The 17,588-nt window shown below is 37.9% G+C and overlaps 1 protein-coding gene across 3 annotated transcripts in view; it reads left to right on the top strand.

The window, feature by feature from the left end:
• BRCA1 (BRCA1 DNA repair associated) overlaps window positions 1–17,588 on the top strand; it is a 64,744-nt gene that overhangs the window by 3,844 nt on the left and 43,312 nt on the right. For all 3 annotated transcript variants that reach the window (XM_049860239.1, XM_049860240.1, XM_049860241.1), the window contains exons 3-9: window positions 5,029–5,082; window positions 12,723–12,800; window positions 13,486–13,574; window positions 14,143–14,282; window positions 15,287–15,389; window positions 16,311–16,356; window positions 17,420–17,496. In XM_049860239.1, the coding sequence (XP_049716196.1) occupies window positions 5,029–5,082; window positions 12,723–12,800; window positions 13,486–13,574; window positions 14,143–14,282; window positions 15,287–15,389; window positions 16,311–16,356; window positions 17,420–17,496 (587 nt within the window). The remainder of the gene's footprint in view (window positions 1–5,028; window positions 5,083–12,722; window positions 12,801–13,485; window positions 13,575–14,142; window positions 14,283–15,286; window positions 15,390–16,310; window positions 16,357–17,419; window positions 17,497–17,588) is intronic.

The following is a 17,588-nucleotide window of genomic DNA, read 5'->3' as shown; positions in this document are numbered from 1 at the left end:
ACAGAACTCATGAATCATATCAAGGAAATGGCTCAAGTGGTTTTGGAGACTGCCAAGTCCCAAATCCGTAGGTCAGGCATAGGCTTCTCTGGACTCACTTGGCCCCAGGGGCCAACTAACCCAAACTGGCAAGCCGGATGACAGGTTGCTGTGGCTTACAAGGCTGCAGAAACTGGCGAATTAGGTCAGATGATAGACACCTGGCACATGGGGCTGTGGAAGCCGGCGAATCCCAGCATCGGCAGGTCAGATGGAAGGCAACTGGCTCAAGCTCCAAGAACCAGAGATCAGATGATGATGAACTAGATGCAGAATCCAGAGTGAGAGAAAGAGCTTTTTCAGAGAAACTCCTTATTTGAGCAAGGTGGTGACTTCAGTCATGCCCTTTAGTAAGGGTGGGATTCAAGATATACCTCACCCTAATCCTGTGGTTTAGGATTTACAACACATACAATACCAGAAAATGGAGGGCAATTACACGATAGTGGGAATCATGGCCTAGCCAAGTTGTAACCATCACAGGTTCCATATCCTGTATACCTTATTTGCTTGGTTCCATCCAGTCATAACATGGGAGTCAAAGACTATGGCTAAAAGGGCCATATCAAGTAATTCACTGCACCGCAGTAACGTTCAAAAATTAAATCAAAAGCTATACCTACTCTCAAAGAAGGAAGATAAATTCAGGTACGTTTTCCTTTGTGTTTCATGGAAGCTTTTCGTATATGGAGTCAGATAAATAAGATTAAGGAAAATGCAAGTTATGTTTTATATTTTCGGAGGTAGACAAGATTTATAAGTAACCCTCCTCTCCCTTGCCCCTCAGCATTTCAACTAAACAAAAGCATAAGAGCTAAACAAGATTTATAGCCTAATTTATGAAACATCAGATCCAGGGAAGCAGGAAATGACAATTTGGAAAAAAAAAAGCACTTTTGAGAAAGCACAACTTAATGCAAGATCCTTGTGATAATTACAAAGAGTGATCAACAAGTCCTCCATAGTGTGGCATTTGGATCCATTTATTTTACATTTCCATGGGACTAAGTTATAAAAATGTAATGTTCTTTCTCATTCTGGCAAATTAAACCATCAATTTAAAAACTCAGATACATAAAAATTAAAGATGCAAGAATGAAAGTTAATGCCAAATTTTCATTTTAAGTGAATTGTTGTGTGTTTGGCAGCTTATTGATTTTACTCACTTTCTATTGGAAATAGATTTAGGCTTTTAAACCCAAACTATTCATCCTAGTCATTTTTAAACTTGTTGCCATTGAGTTGATTTTGACTTATGGTGATCTCCTGTGTGCAGAGTATAATTGCTCCATAGGATTTTCAAGGTTTTTGGAAACAGATTGCCAGGCCTGTCTTAGGTACTCCTGGGTGGGTCTAAACTATCAACCTTTTTGGCTAGTAGTCAAGTGCTTAATTGCTTGTGCCAGCTAGGCTGCCCATCAGGGATCCTTTTAAAACCTTAAACTTGTTTGAATGGGATCGCACCTACTTCACTTTTTTTTTTTAACAGTACCCAGAACAATACAATTTGCAGTTATGTGGGTTTTTTCCCCCCCTTTTTTCTGTAGTTATGTCTTAATATTGGATTCCTAGTGATGACTGGAAACAGTATTACTTGTGGTAATCAGGATGTTTTCAGCTTCCTTTAGGTCTCTTGAACTAGAATTCCTTCAGGCCTCTTAAATCCCTTGGCTGTTACTTTTGATAGTTGGTAGTTCTTTCTATGTTTTTATACATGGATATAAAACAATTTTGGCTTTCAGAAGAATTTGTTAAAATACGTACCCTCGTGGGTTGTTGTTTTTTTTCCGGAACCTAACCTACCTTCTTTTTTCATTTACTTTTTCATGTTGGAACTCAAAATGCAAATATGTAGTAGGCCAGAAATATTGCCTGGTTTGAAAAGTATTTAAAATATTTGAATCACTTTCATAGTAAACATTTGCTGTCATCAGCATCTATAAGAGGAACATTTTTATTTTTTCCTTTTCACTTCTATTGCCTCTTCAAGCTTTTCCTTGAGCAGTCATTACCTTTTTACATATTGGAATTTTCATCTGTTCAAAGTTTGTGTTTACAGTATGTTTGTATAGCTTGGATTATAATTACCATACTGAAATATAATTATTTCAGCATTGAGTCAGTGGTGAGAATGAAAACCATCTGGTATCATAGCTAAATCCAATTTTTCTTTTACTGAGAATTTCTAGGATAGCTAGCTCATCTTAGAAATAGTGACTTAGTAACAAATTAGAGTTCTGTTTGTTGGCATTGTTTTTCTTTTTAAAGTCACCTTTGGTCCAAATAATAATATTAACATTTGTACAAAGCATTTCAGATTGCAAAGCATTTTCCCAAGTAGCATATAATTTGGTTCTTACAATAGTCTTAGGTAAGGCAGGGCAGGTGACAGAAAAGGAAACAGGTTCAGGTAGAGTGCTTGGCCAAAAAGTCTCTCTGCTAATGAAAAAAACTGGTAGCAGAAACTCTGCTTTCTGACTTAGCCTTTTTTTTTTGCCCAGGGCTATGTTAGAAACCAAACCCTTCACAATGAAGCCATTGTCTTCCAGCTTTTCTTGTGATCCTTTTCAAAAAAGTTAAACATTTAATGAAAAGAGCCACATTCCTGTCACCTATAGCATCACCTGTTCTTTGATGTTCTGCCTAGATTTTACCAAAAATCAGTTTCTAAAACTCTCATTCAAAATAAAAATTAAAGACTTACAATGACCCACAAATTTCCTACCTACTTAGGCCTCCTGCTATCTTTCCGACCCCATCTCCTTCTACTTTCCTCTTTATCGGTCCATCCCAGACCCTGGCCTACTTGCTATCCCTCAAATACTCCAGGCCCAGCCCTGTTCAGAATCTTTGTCTTCTCTGTTCCCTCTATTAGAATGTTCTTCCCCTAAATGCTTCAGGGCTTACTTATATTATTCAGCTGTCCTCCCAATGTCACCTTCTCAGTGAGGCCTTTCCTGACCACCCTATATGGGAATATAAACACTCCTACCCCAACTGCACTTCCTATCCGCCTTATCCTGCTTTATTTTTCTCTTTAGCACTTATTCCCATATCTTTTTATTTTTCTACCAACTGTCTACAACAACTAGAATGTAAGCTCTATGAAGACAGACTTTATTTTGTTCACTGCTATATTTCCAGCCCCAAGAACAGTGCTTGCATATAATAGATGCTCAATAAATACTTGTTAAATGAGTAAATGAATGAATCTCAGGAAGGCTTGGAGATTTTGTGGATGGACAGGTACGGATGGTAACTTTATAGATGAAAACTTGGTATTTTCTTTTCTCAAAATTTTTATACTTTTCTAAGTTTATTATTTTTTGTAATGAATATGGAAACCTTAGGCATTAAGAGTTTGGCTGCTTACCAAAAAAATGTTGGCAGTTTGAATCCACCAGCCGCTCCTTAGAAACCCTGTGGAGCAGTTCTACTCCGTCTTATAGGGTCACTGTGACTCAGAATCAACTGACAGCTACAGGTTTTGGTTTATAGTGAGTAGTTTATTATTTTGTTTTTACAAAGTAATCACAAAGCATACATCATGTACCTCCTGAAGTGATGCAATGAAAGTGCACAGCACCACTTGTAATGTGTTCTTGCCAAAAAATTAAACCTGAATTTGATCAAGTCTGGTCTAGTGTACAGGGAATAAACAGGCTAGAGGAGTATATTAAAACTAAACCGTGGAGTTGTTGTGGTTGTTGTCAGTTGCTGTTGAGTTGATTCTTACTTATGACGACCTCATGTGTGCAGGGTAGAACTGCTCCATAGGATTTTCAAGGCTGTAACTTTTGAAAGCAGATCACCAAGGCTGTCGTCCAAGGTGCCTCTGGGTGGGTTAGAACCACCAACCTTTCCCCTAGTAGTAGAGCGCTTAACCATTTGCGCTACCCAGGGAATTCTATCATGGGATTAAAAAAAAACTACTGGCAAAATCCAGAATGTGAAAAATTCTTTAAGTCAGATGACTCGTTTCTTAAATAAATGGCAAGGGGGAAAAGGAAAGGAAGTCTATAGATTAAAACAGACTTGAGACATATCAACTAAATGCAACGTGAATACCTTATTTGGGTCCTGATTTAAACAAATTTAACCATTCGGTGCTAAGGGGCAATGAGAGAAACTGGAACATTAATTATGTATTACGTGATATTAAGAAAACTATGTTTTTCAAGGAATAATGATGGTTTCATGGTTATGCTAAAAAAATCTTTATCTTTTAAAGATATATTCTGAAATATTTATAGATGTTATGATATGATGACCAGGATTTGTTTTAAAATACTCTGGGGTGGGACTGGGTATAGATGAAATAAGATTGGCCATAAGTTGATAATTGAAGCTGGGTAATGGTACAAGGAGTTTACTAGTCTATTTATATAAATGCTTGAAATTTTCCATATTAAGAGGTTAAAAGTAAAAAGGCAATCACGTTGGAAAGAAGTACATTTAATGTCACTGAACTGTGCATGTGAATATTGTTGAAATGGCAAACATTGTATTACTTATATATTTACCAAACACACACACACAGAGAAAAGCATTAAAAATAAAAGTGCTGTGAGGGAATCCAAAAGAAATAGAGACGTTTTTGTCTTTACAGAGCTTGGACTTTAGCTAGGAAATAGGATTTACACCCACAATGATAGCTCAAAAGAGCCTTATTAGTGAAAACTAATTAATATGAAGTATTAGCAACTAATTTTTTAAAATGCTAAGTGGAGAGTATTGAAGGAATCAGTAATTCTGTATTGATGTCCATAAGTTCAGTGAAGCTAAGGATCATAGTCTCTGCTGTATTCTTGTCACCTAGCATAGTACATACATTTAATAAATATTTATTCAGTGAACTTTAAGCCTTACCTTGACTCAGTGATAACAGCTTCAAGTTGAGCTTCTTTACTATATATATATTTATTTTTAAATAAATTATTGAGCTTCATTTATTATTCTCTTTTTTGTTTTTTCTCCCTACTCTTCTAGTCTGGAGTTAATCAAAGAGCCTGTTTCCACAAAATGTGACCATATATTTTGCAAGTAAGTTTGAATGTTTCACGTGGCTCCATTATTAGCTCTTGTGCTTATCCTTCATAAAAAAGGAAACATTTAATTTACAGAAGCTTTAACTTCTTCAGTTAAGAAGAAATAGCCAACCTGAATCTATTTCACTCTGCCTCAGAGAGTGTTTATGAACTCCGCGTAAGTTGGTTGTGGCCGTAGCTCCTGGTAAAGTATTGGCATGTCTTTTTTTTTGTCTAGTAGGATATGAAATAACTTCAAACAGCTGTGTGTTCTTTGTGTCCTTGGGTGAAAGCAAACTGCAAGCAATTGTGAAATGAACAAGTCAAGGTTCAGCCTTCTCTGCTTTTCCCCTTCTAAGCTTTATTGTTTGCTTGCCTTATAACCCTTGTAAAGATAGAAAAAGATCTGATATTAGTTTATATTTAGGCTGATAATTCATATTAATGATTCAAGTGATATTTACATATTTAAAGATTTTGCCCTTTCAAATGAAAATCTTTTTTTTTTTTTTTTTCTTTTTCTAAACAGTTAATACCCAAATTATTTTGTGACATTAGTTGGCAATCCCACAGTGTGTCAACACTCTCCCCTCCTCCACCTTGGGTTCCATTTCCATTCGTACAGTTTTCCTGTCCTTCCCTGTGTCCTTCTCATCCTTCCTTTTGACCCATTGTGCCCATTAGTCTCATATACATGATTGAACTATGACACATGTCCCTCATGTGTGTTACTGTTGGCCCTATAGACCTTTCTAATCTTTGGCTGAAGGGTGAGCCTCAGGAGTGACTTCAGTACTGAGTTAAAAGGGCATCTGGGAGCCATACTCTCGGAAGCTCTCCAGTCCCTATCAGACCAGTAACCCTGTTTTTTTGTGTGTGTGTGAATATGAATTTTGTTCTAAATTTTTTCACACTATGTCCAGGACAGTCTATTGTGATCTCTGCCAGAGCAGTTGGTGGTGGCAACCAGGTACCATCTAGTTGTTCTGGGCTCAGTCTGGTGGAGGTTGTGGTAGTTGTGGTCAATTAGTCCTTTGGATTAATCTTTTCCTTGTGTCTTTGGTCTTTTTTATTCTCCTTTGCTCCAGCCAGGATGGGACCATCTTAGATGACTGCTTACAGGCTTGTAAGACTGCAGTCACTAGTCATCACAGTTGGATATAGAACGTTTTCTTTATAGACTATGTTATGCCATTTGAGCTAGATGTCCCTTGAGACCATGGTCCCCAGCCCTCAGCCCAGTAGCTCAGTCCCTTGGTTACCTGAAAAAGTTCTTGCCTCTCACTGGTCAAGAATGAACAGGTAAGGCATGCAGAATTTTCCACACGAGCAATGCTTTATTGAAGAGGCTTACAAGTGGAGACGAGGAGGGCCTAGAGCAACAATTACCCTTGTCTCACAGAACAAAAGACTAGCCTGAATTTTTAAAATTTCTTGGGCGGAAAAGATTCATGTTTATTCACAGGCATAGGTGGGGATATGTTAACTCTGGTGCACCCGCAGCAGCTTTCTAAGATGGCTTCTGTCCGGTAGGCCTCTGGGACTCGTTGCAGGACGTACGGGGTGTCCCACCTGCGCAGTCTCTGGGCTGCTTCTGCAGCCCCTTACTGCCCCTGGTGGAAGGTCACACAGCAGTCACAGGTGGATGTTCTGCGCGTGTCCCTGGGGCTGGTTTTCTCCACCTGCTTCTGAAAGACAACTTTAAAGAAGTTTGCGGGCTATTTTCTGATACCCTGCCCCATTGTTCTGCAAATGGCTTTGTTTCTGGCCCATTTCTTGCTACTTTGCTTGCAGATTTGGAGGGCCCTCTGTTCCCTGTCTTACCTCAGGGCGTTTGGGTGTGTTTCTGAAGCTTCTATGACTTCGCCCTGGTCAAGTTGTGCTGACTTCCCTAGTATTGTGTACTGCCTTACCCTTTACCAAAGTTACCACTTATCTATTATCTAGTTGGTGTTTTTTCTTCCCCACCCCTCCCCGCCCTCATAACCATCAAAGATTGTTTCTGTGTGGGAACATTTTCATGTGCTTAAAAAAAAAAATTTTTTCTTTTTTTGTAATAGTGGTCTTGTACAGTATTTGTTCTTTTGTGATTGACTTATTTCACTCAGCATAATGCCCTCCAGATTCACCCATGTTGTTAGATATTTCCCAGATTGATCATTGTTCTTTATCATGCGTAGTATTCCTTTGTGTGTGTGTACCAGTTTGTTTATCCATTCATCTGTTGATGGGCGTTTAGGTTGTTTCCATCTTTTTGCTATTGTAATATGCTGCAGTGAACATGGGTGTGCACATTTCTGTTCGTATAATGGCTCTTATTTCTCTAGGATATATTCTTAGGAGTGGGATTGCTGGATCATGGTATTCTATTTCTAGCTTTTTAAGGAAGTGCCATATTGTTTTCCAAAGTGGTTGTACCGTTTTGCATTCCTGGCAGCAGTACATAAAAGTTCCAATCTCCCTACAACCTCTCCAACATTGTTTATTTTCTGTTTTTTTGATTTGTGCCAGTAATGTCAGGGTAAGATGGTATCTCATTGTAGTTTTGATTTGCATTTCTCTAATGGCTAGTGCAGTGTGATTAATTGCTTTTGTGTGTGGCCTTTCTAGCCATGGTCCTGTGACTCCCACCCAGGTGATTGGTTGGAGCTGTGCAAATAAGATAATTGTGGCCTACTGAGGGGATTGGTCAGCTTTGCCTTAAAGAGTCAATTCCAGAGCAGAGAGAAGAGCCCAGCACCACCAAGGAAGGAGAGACCCAGCAGCACAAGACAGCGTGGTGGGCTTCCTAGCCCACAGAGAGAGAAAGCTTTGGGCAGAGACTGAGGGCCAGGGAGAGACATGCCTGTGAGCATGTCTGGGAAAAGCCTCTCCTGATAGAAGGCTGTATCCTGAGCGTTCTTGAGTCTGAATTGTAACTAATAAACCTCTAATAAACCCCATAATTTTGAGTATGGTCTGTGAGTTGTGTGGCCGTTGCAATGAATTATTGAACCCAGTAGAGGGTGATGTGTGAGGGACAGTTGGTATCAGAGTTAGTAGAGATGGTTGAGAGAGGTGTGTCTGACCTCTGCCTCATAGGAATTAGCCTTGGTTCCCCTTCCCCCTTGTGGGGTTGCAGGAGGTCAGACACCTCCCCCAAGCAGTTTTTACAGTAGTGATTACAAGCATTTCCTCTTGCTTCTGTTAGCCTCCTGAATTTCTTCGGTGAAACGTCTGTTCATATCCGTTGCTCATTTTTTAATTGAATTATTTGTCTTTTTATTGTAGGGGTGTTGGATTTTCCTATATGTTTTAGATTAAACCTTTGCTGGATATGTTATAGCCAAAATTTTTTTCCCAGTCTGCAGGTTTTCTTTTTTCTCTTTTGGTGAAGTCTTTGGATGAGCATAAGTGTTTAATTTTTAGGAAATCCCATTTACCTAGCTAATCTTGTAGTGTTTGTGTATTGTTAATTATGGTTTGTATGCTGATTATGCTGTATATTAGGGCCTCTAGTGTTGACCCTATTTTTTCTTCCATGATCTTCATAAGTTTTTGGTTTTATATTTAGGTCTTTGATCCATTTTGAATTAGTTTTTGTGAACATCTTTGTTTCTTGATAGAAGAATTTCAGAAAAAGTAGGGTAGGTAATTTGGTGGGACTAGGGGCTTTCTTTCCCTATGGTTAAACTAGGATCTAGTCTTGCCCTGATTGCCAGCCTAATTTCTTTTCAAGTATTTTTTTTTTTAATTGAAAAAGCAAGCCATGTACACGATAATGAGTTTACTAGCAGCAAAGTATATAATACGAAATATATTTCTCTCCCACCCCATGCCCATAGTTTTGAATGCAATTGAATTTAAACTTGATTTTTGGAAATTCGTAAAGACCATTCATGAGCCCCAAGTTAAGAATTCTTTAAAAATTCCTGAAAGGATACAGAGCACTGTGGCTTTTTGTTGTTTTGTTTTTTCTTTCGTCGTCTTCTTGTGAGATATTGACCTTTATAGATAAGACCAGCCAATGGGAACAGTATTTGCATAGGAGACTAACCCATCAGAGTATGTTGCATGTGTTCTTCAAGTCTTCTTAGCCATATTCATTTATTGCTACAAAACCTGAGACAACCAACAAAGTCACTCTAGGTCCAGAGCCATTCCCAAAGCCTAAGAGTCCCAAAAAGCCAAAGCCTTCTTCATTCCTTAGTCTTCTAGTGAGCAGTTTTTCTATGTTAGGTAAAATGCAAAAATGAGCTAGTTTTGGTCCCTGCCCCGAGTTGGTTTTGTTTTTTAAACACTTTTTATCAAGATGTGATTCACATACCATAAAATTCACCCAAATAAAATTAAAATTCTGGTGTTTGTGTATTGTTAATTATGGTTCCTAAGCTGTTTATGCAGCCATCGTACAATCTAAGTTTAGAACATTTTCACCACCCCCCAGAAAAACCCTATACTCATTAGTAGCTACTCCCCATTGCCAGTTCTCACCCCCGACAGCCCTAGGCAGCTTATCTACTTTCTATCTCTATGGATATTTCTTTTCTGGATATTTCATATAAAATGTGGCCTTTTGTTTCTGGTTTCTTTCAGTTAACAATGTTTTCAAGGTTTATCCATGTTGTAGCGTGTATCATACTTCATTCTTTTTTATGGCTAGATAATATTCCATTGTATGGGTATCACATTTTGCTTATGCATTCATCAATTAATGCACATTTGGATTATTTCTACTTTTTGGCTACTATGAATAATGTTGCCATGAACATTTATGTACAAATATTTGTGTAGACATATGTTTTCATTTCTCCTGGGTAAATACCTAGGAGTGGAATTGCTGAGTCATATGGTAACCTTGGAGCCCTGATGGCACAGTGGTTAAGAACTCAGCTGCTAAGCAAAAGGTCGGCAGCTTTAATCTGCCAGCAGCTCCTTGGAAACCCTATGGGGTAGTTCTACTCTATCCTATAGGGTCACTATTAGTTGGAATCAACTCAATGACAGTGGGTTTTTTAGGTTTAGAGGGTGTGAAATAATATCTATCTCACTGTGATTTTGATTTGCATTTTCCCAATGACTAATGACATTGACCGTTTTTTCATGTGCTTATTGGCCATTTGTAGAAATAGTCTGGGGGTGGTATCTGACCTCCTCTGTCTTTTTTAAGGGAGAAGGAGAATCAAAATCAATAGCCCAAGGCTGATTCCTGTGAGGCCGAGGTCAGACATCCTCTCTCCTCCATCTTTACCAGTTCTGACACCAACTTTCAGTCTCATGGAACTGTCTACTTTGCTGAGTTCGATAATTCATTGCAGTGGCCATACAGGGCTTACTGACAATACTCACGATTATGGGATTTATTAGGGAAGTAACAGGTTACAGTTCAGGCTCAAGAACATGCAGGATACCTTTCTTCCATCAGGACAGCCTCTTTTCCTCTGTACTTGCGGGCACACTTCTCTCTGGCCCTAGGCCTCTGCCCGAAGGCCCTCAGCTTTCTTGCTCCATGGGCTGGGAAGCCCACCATGCTGTCTCCTGATGCAGGATCTCTGCTGCCTGGTCTCCTGCTACTACTTCTCGCTGTCCTCAGAGTTATAGCTCCCTTTCTGTCTCCTGGGTCCAGGAGCTTCTCAATGCAGGGATCTCTGTTCCAAATGACATGCTCTCCGCTCCTGGTTGTTATTCTTTGGTGGTGGTAGGATCTTCTCTCTCCTGACTCAGGTGTCCTGTTTCATGCCCAGCAGGATGGTAAAACTGACCAATCCCTTTGGTGGGCTACAATTACCCTATCTGCACAGTCCCACCCAGTCGCCTGAGTGGGAGTTACAAGACCATGGTAAGAAAGGCCACACAAAAGCGACCCATCACACCATATTATTTGCGTGTCTCCTTTGGAGACATGTTTATTCAAATCCTCTGCTCATCTTATTAATTAGGTTTTCTTTTATTATTGAGTTATGTGAGTTCTTTATATATTCTGGATATAAGTTCCTTATCAGGTAGATGATTTCCAAATATTTTCTCCCATTCTATGGAGTGTTTCACTTTCTTTTTTATTTTTTTTATCGTGCTCTAAGTGAAAGTTTGGAAACCCTGGTGGCGTAGTGGCAGAATACTACAGCTGCTAACCAAGAGGTTGGCAGTTTGAATCCACCAGGCACTCCTTGGAAACTCCATGGGACAGTTCTACTCTGTCCTAAAGGGTCCCTATGAGTCAGGATCGACTTCACGGCAGTGGGTGTGTTTTTTTTTTTTTTTTTTTAAGTTAAAGTTTACAAATCAAATCTGTCTCTCATATAAAAATTTATACACACCTTGCTATGTACTCCTAGTTGCCCTCCCCCAATGAGACAGCATACCCCTCTCCACCCTGTATTCCCTGTGTCCATTCAGCCAGCTTCTGTCCCCCTCTGCGTTCTCATCTCCCTTCCAGACAGGAGCTGCCCACATAGTCTCATGTGTCTACTTGAGCCAAGAAGCTCACTCCTTATCTGTATCATTTTCTATCTTATAGTCTAGTCCAATCCCTGTCTGAAGAGTTGGCTTTAGGAATGGTTCCGGTCTTGGCTAACATAAGGTCTGGGGATCATGACCTCTGGGGTCCTTCTAGTCTCAGTCCAACCACTAAGTCTGGCCTGCATCCCACTGCATTCCTGCTCCATCAGGGATTCTCTGTTGTGTTCCTTGTCAGGGCAGTCATCAGTTGGTAGCTGGGCACTATCTAGCTCTTCTGGTTCCAAGCCGATATAGTCTCTGATTTATGTGGCCCTTTCTGTCTCCTGGGCTCATAATTATCTTGTGTCTTTGGTGTTCTTCATTCTCCTTTGCTCCAGGTGGGTTGAGATCAATGATGCCCACCTTATGGTATCATTTGCACATTTAATTTTGATGTAACTGTTTTTTTCTTTGTTGCTTGTCCTTTTGGGGTGTCATATGTAAGAAACTATTGCCTGACCCAAGGTCACAAAGATTTATAGTTTTAGCCTTTACATTTAGGTTCATCATCCCTTTTGAGTTAATTTTTTTGAACTGAGTTAATTTTTGTAAGAGTCTAACTTCATTCTTTTGCATATGGATATCCAGCCAGTTGTCCCAGTACCATTTGTTGAAAAGACTATTCTTTTCTCATTTAATTGTCTTGGCATCCATGTGGTAAATAATTTAATCACTGACCAATTGACGATTCAACAGATTTATGGGTTTGTTTCTGGACTCTCAATTCTATTCCACTGATCAGTACGTTTATCGTTATGGCAGTACCACATGGTCTTGATTACTTTAGCTTTGTAGTAAGAAACTAAGTTTTTAAACTACTTATAATCATTTTATATGAACTACTTACCATTTATGTCGGATTATACAGCATGAAACAGTTATGAATATATCATTAAATATGCCATATTAACTTTTTAATAAATTTTATTTGATCATAACAGTAAGCCATATGTATGTTAAGTTCAGTTTTCATAGATCATTGCTTACGTAGTGTGGTTTTCTGCTTAGGCAGCATCTAAAAACAATTAGAGAAAGTCATTTGTTGTAATACACCTGTCATCACCTTTAAAATGGCTTCTTAAGGGCAGTTGTGAGATTATCTTTTCATGGCTATTTGCCTTTGGAATAGTCTCTCTACTAAAGAAAGTAACTTGAATTGTTCTTTTTTTTAATTTATAGATTTTGTATGCTGAAACTTCTCAACCAGAAGAAAGGGCCTTCACAGTGCCCTTTGTGTAAGAATCACATAACCAAAAGGTATATAATTTGGGTAGAGGTGGCTGCAACAACAGCAGGAAAAAGTAGATGTTCTTTAATATCATAGCTTGTGTTCCTATCAAACTATCCATCGGTAGAAAAACGTATAAAAGTGTGTTTAGCAGATAGAGTAAGTTATTTCTAAAGCCGTTTTCCTGAAAGCTTTATGGAGCATCTGCCTTATAAAGGTATTGGCAATTGATTGCCTTTTTCTAATGTTTCTGAATGGCTCAAGAACTTGCAGGCTTACCTAAATAAGACTGTACCAACCACCCTGTCCCCATTCCCCATTCCGTCTGCTGATCCTGTTTTGATTTTTCTTCATTGAGTTTATTTCTACATAATTATACACACACACCACGTATTTATTTATTGCCTATCTCTCCTGCCAGAGTGTAAGTTCTGTTAGGGCAGTGACTTTGTCTTAACACTCAAATATTTAAAGGAATGAATGAATTATATTTTCCTTCAACTTTTCTTAAGCCAAAATCTTTCTTTGGACATTGTAATCTATCTGTATTTTCAAAATAATGTAGTCATTGTTTGACAGAAATCCCTGAGAAGGAAAGCTAGAAATGGGAGTTTGGGCAGGGTTCAGATGTTAAGAAAAGTTTGTTTTTTGTGCAGTGTCTTTAAAAAGTTGATAATAATTTGCTCTTAAGTATATCCCTCAATTTAATTTCAGAAGCCTACAAGAAAGTACAAGGTTTAGTCAACTTGTTGAAGAGCTATTGAAGATCATTCGTGCTTTTGAACTTGACACGGGATTACAGTGTAAGTGTTGCATAGCCCCAGAGGCTGATGTTCAAGTGGCCGGCCGTTAAAACTCAAGAAGTTTGCACAATTATTTTCTATGAATAGATGATGGGACGTTTTGGTCTAGGTTAATTTTAGCTCTATATCTGTAACCTATTTTTTTAAATCACTTACACTGGTCTCACACCTTATTTTATCAATTCTAAGATTCACATTTTAACATCTCCAAAATTAGGAGCATTTTACCATTGATGGTGTGTCATTATTTAATTTAGTGTGTTTTCTTTCTTGGGGGTACAGAAAATAATGGTGCGTCTTATGTCATTGATATTAGATTCAACGATATATGGTCATAGTAGGCAAATTTGTTAGTATTGAGGTGGGAAAAAAGGAGTGGAAATAATGTTGATGGTCTTTATTTCATAGGAGTAGAATTTTCAAAGTCGATTAAAAAAAAGAAGGTAATCTTAATGTAGTGTCTTAATACAACAAGCAGCATACATAGGATTTCTTTTGGTTTCCTTGATTATAATGAATAATTCTTTTTCTAACTACAAAAATAATGTTTTCTCTTATAATTCAACAGTTGCAAACAGTTACAACTTTGCAAAAAAGGAAAATAACTCCCCTGAGCATGTAAAGGAGGAAGTTTCTATCATTCAAAGTATGGGCTACCGAAACCGTGCCAAAAGACTTCGACAAAGTGAACCTGAAAATCCTACCTTGGTAAAGTCACTTTCATTTATTCTGGCAACATCTCTTCACTGAGCATTGTGAGTTAGCAAACGTGCTAGATGCTCAGTGACTTACATAAGCAGTCAGTAAAGAAGGTGAGATGGTAAAATAAGTGTGTGAATGAGTGTTTTAATCAGCAAGAGTTAGACGAGTTCAGGAAGGTTGGTGTACCTGGTGTGGTGAAGAGAGACCTTATGGGCCCTTTTCCTGCTTTGGTGCTTTTTAGCTGCTCTGAAGCTTGTCTAAAACTGATGTCTTTAAGCTTAATGGTTTTGGAAATAACCATCTTATGGCAATTTTTTAGGCATGAGGAAAAATCTTCTATCTTATTTCTTCTGAAAAGTTTCCTGGTGGAGCGGGGACAGGTTTTAATATTTGAAAATTACTTCAACCTTTTTAAAAGGTGTAATTGTCAGAGACTATGCAGTGATTTGTTCTGTTGTTATGTGTATAATGGAGACCTTAAATAATAGCATTCATGGTACCAGCATTCATTTTTCAGTGGCTTCAGAAAGACAAAAAGAAGAAGGAAAGTTTCATCAAAGTACTGTTGGGCTTTTAAATCTTTCTCTTACTAAGTGTTCTTAAGAAGGTCGGGTTTTTATTATCTTCATTTACTCTTCTTAAAAATTTAATTCATCCTAGTTGCCAATCCTATTGTCAGATGTGATTGAAGATACGTGCTAAATGAATCTCATTCCCGTCCTACACTGTAATATAAATTATTAGCTTCAAAGTATGTTTTTCTTATGCTTCAAAAACTTACACAAATAATACATAATCAGTTTAGAAAAATTTGGAACAGAGAGGAAAAAATATTCAAATCACACATGACCCAGACATTTTGGTGTATAATTTGCCAGACATCTTTTCCAGGTGTCATATAAATTTTAGTTATTTTTACTTAATTGTCTATGGCCTCAAGTTTCTCTTCAGGAAAAAAACACAGAACTGGACAAAAATTAGTTGACTTTCTTTACTGTATTGCTTACCAGGAAACCAGTCTTAATGCCCAACTCTCTAACTTTGGAATTGTGAGATCTTTGAGGACAAAGCAGCACACACAACTTCAGAATAAATCTGTCTACATTGAATTAGGTAAGGGTCTCACATTTTGTAGGTTTAGAATAATAATTGCTGATTTTCTTGTCTTCCAGTCTTACCAAAAACTTTGGTCATGATTTATACATGCGGCAGTGAGATTTGGGAAGTGAAAATAAAATAATTTTGCTAGCCCTATAAATAATGTAAAAACTACAGTTTTCACCTGGAAGAATGTTACTTTATAAAGGGAGCAAAAGAAAGGATGTGTGGTTATAAGTATTTGTAGATACACTTAGGAAATACGGGGAGTTCTAGCATCTGGAGAGATCAGAGGTAAATTGTACTAGAGTAGGAAGCCTTTTTTAGAGAAGAGCTGAACTCAAAATTCAAACAGGTCTCTCCAATTGCCTTATCTTTTAGAATATATTTAGAATTGGAAAAGGTGGCCTCCTTTGAGTTCCCAATCTCACTTCCTTACGTTTACTATAGCACTTACTGGATTTTATTGAAATTACCTATGTGTCTTTCTCCTCCCCTTAAGATCATAAAGTTGCTGGACAACAGGTGTTGTGTCACGAAAATAATTATAAAAGCTAACATTTAGGAGCACTTAAACTACTCATTTAAGGTGCATGACAGACCTCTGGGGTTGCTACTATTTTATATACTCATTTGACAGATGAGGAAATTGATGCACAGAGAGGTTAAGAAATTTTGCCAAAGCAGTAAAGCTAGTAGGTAGCAGAGTCAAAATTCAAACCTAGGAAATCTGACTTCAGAGCCAGTGCGTTTAACCACTTCTCTGTATTGCCTGATATATCTGTTGCTGTGCCTGCCACATACTGGGTGCATAGTAAATATGTCTTAGATGAATATCTGTTTTGCAGCATGTTTGTTTTTTTGAGTTTAACCCTTTCAATAAAAGAAAACCTCTTACTGATTTATTTTGGGGGGGTATTTGGGGGATTTTTTTAGGATCTGATTCTTCTGAAGATACAGTTAATAAAGAAAGTTATTATAGGTGAGTCAAAGAGAGCCTTTCTCTGTGAAGCTGGTATTTTAAGCTATATATTAAGGACTGGTTTCTCTAGGTTAGAATCAAGGCATTGTAAGAGACGTTAGAAATCATCTAGTTTAATCCCATCATTTGAGAGCTGAGGAAATACCTTTGTGTTTGTTTGCTTTATTAGTAATGTCCAGAGGAATTTAAGATAACAGGCGAACTCTGCACAGACTTACTAACAGAAGGTGGTGGTTCTTCACCTTGTTCCTCACATACACATAGTGGTAATTGTGGCTGATGAAAATTTTGGAGGACTCCAATTTCAATTCTTTTCTTTCTTTGCTCCTTAATTCTACCTGTCCTTCAATCTTTGTCTATATAAATTATACATTAATCTACAAGCAACCTCCAACTGGGTTGCCTGCCAGATTGCTTTCCATAGAAATCACTGCTTGATCTTGTCTAAGATCTGTGATAGCTTGTCTAAACTATGATGGTATCATTGCTAATCAGTTTTTGTTTGCATAATCTTACCATTGGCAGGAAGTTTTTTTTAGCTTGAAAAGAAGCCCAGAAGACATCGTAGGAACATGGTCTTTGCATTCTCTTGGGACATCTTCATGGTTTATTCTCATTCTCATAAGCCTTATTCCCTCTAGTGCTCAAGTGCTCCCTTTGTTTATATATCTTCTTTCCTGCCTTCTCATTAAGCTATACTTGTTTTTTTTTTTTTTTTTTTTTTGAGGTTTTAAGATATACTTTTAAGTTTTTTTTTTTTTTTTACTATCTTTTGGCTGTCATTTACATTTTGGTTCTCATTTGCATGTCCATAAGGGACTGTTCTACACTGCTACTCTGATTTTTGTGACTGTGTGTCCTCAGTCTTTGACCATTTCATTTCAATTAGAAGTTACGGGAAAAAAAAAAAAAAAAAGGAGAGAACAAATTTCAAAGAATGAATCAGATTGGTCAAATTGCTGCAGCTCTACCTGGGGGAGCTAAAATATTTGACCTTGCTCATTTGTTTATTCTTTAAGGATGTAACTAGTCTTTCTCATTAGGGCTTCTGTTTTCCCTATAGTGTGGTAGACCAAGAATTGTTACACATTGCCCCACGAGGAGCCAAGGCTGAAGCCAGTTTGGATCCTACAAAAAAAGGTAGTGGCAAGTCTTCCCAACTTAACAGGCACTTGAGAAAATGGGTAGATGCAGTCCTGTAATTAGATTATACGGAAGACCATTTGGGACAT

Source organism: Elephas maximus, chromosome 19, assembly GCF_024166365.1.
Source record: "Elephas maximus indicus isolate mEleMax1 chromosome 19, mEleMax1 primary haplotype, whole genome shotgun sequence".
Classification (NCBI taxonomy): Eukaryota; Metazoa; Chordata; class Mammalia; order Proboscidea; family Elephantidae; genus Elephas; species Elephas maximus.
Note: the sequence above shows the minus strand (reverse complement) of the source record. Positions and strands in the feature narration are given on the sequence as shown.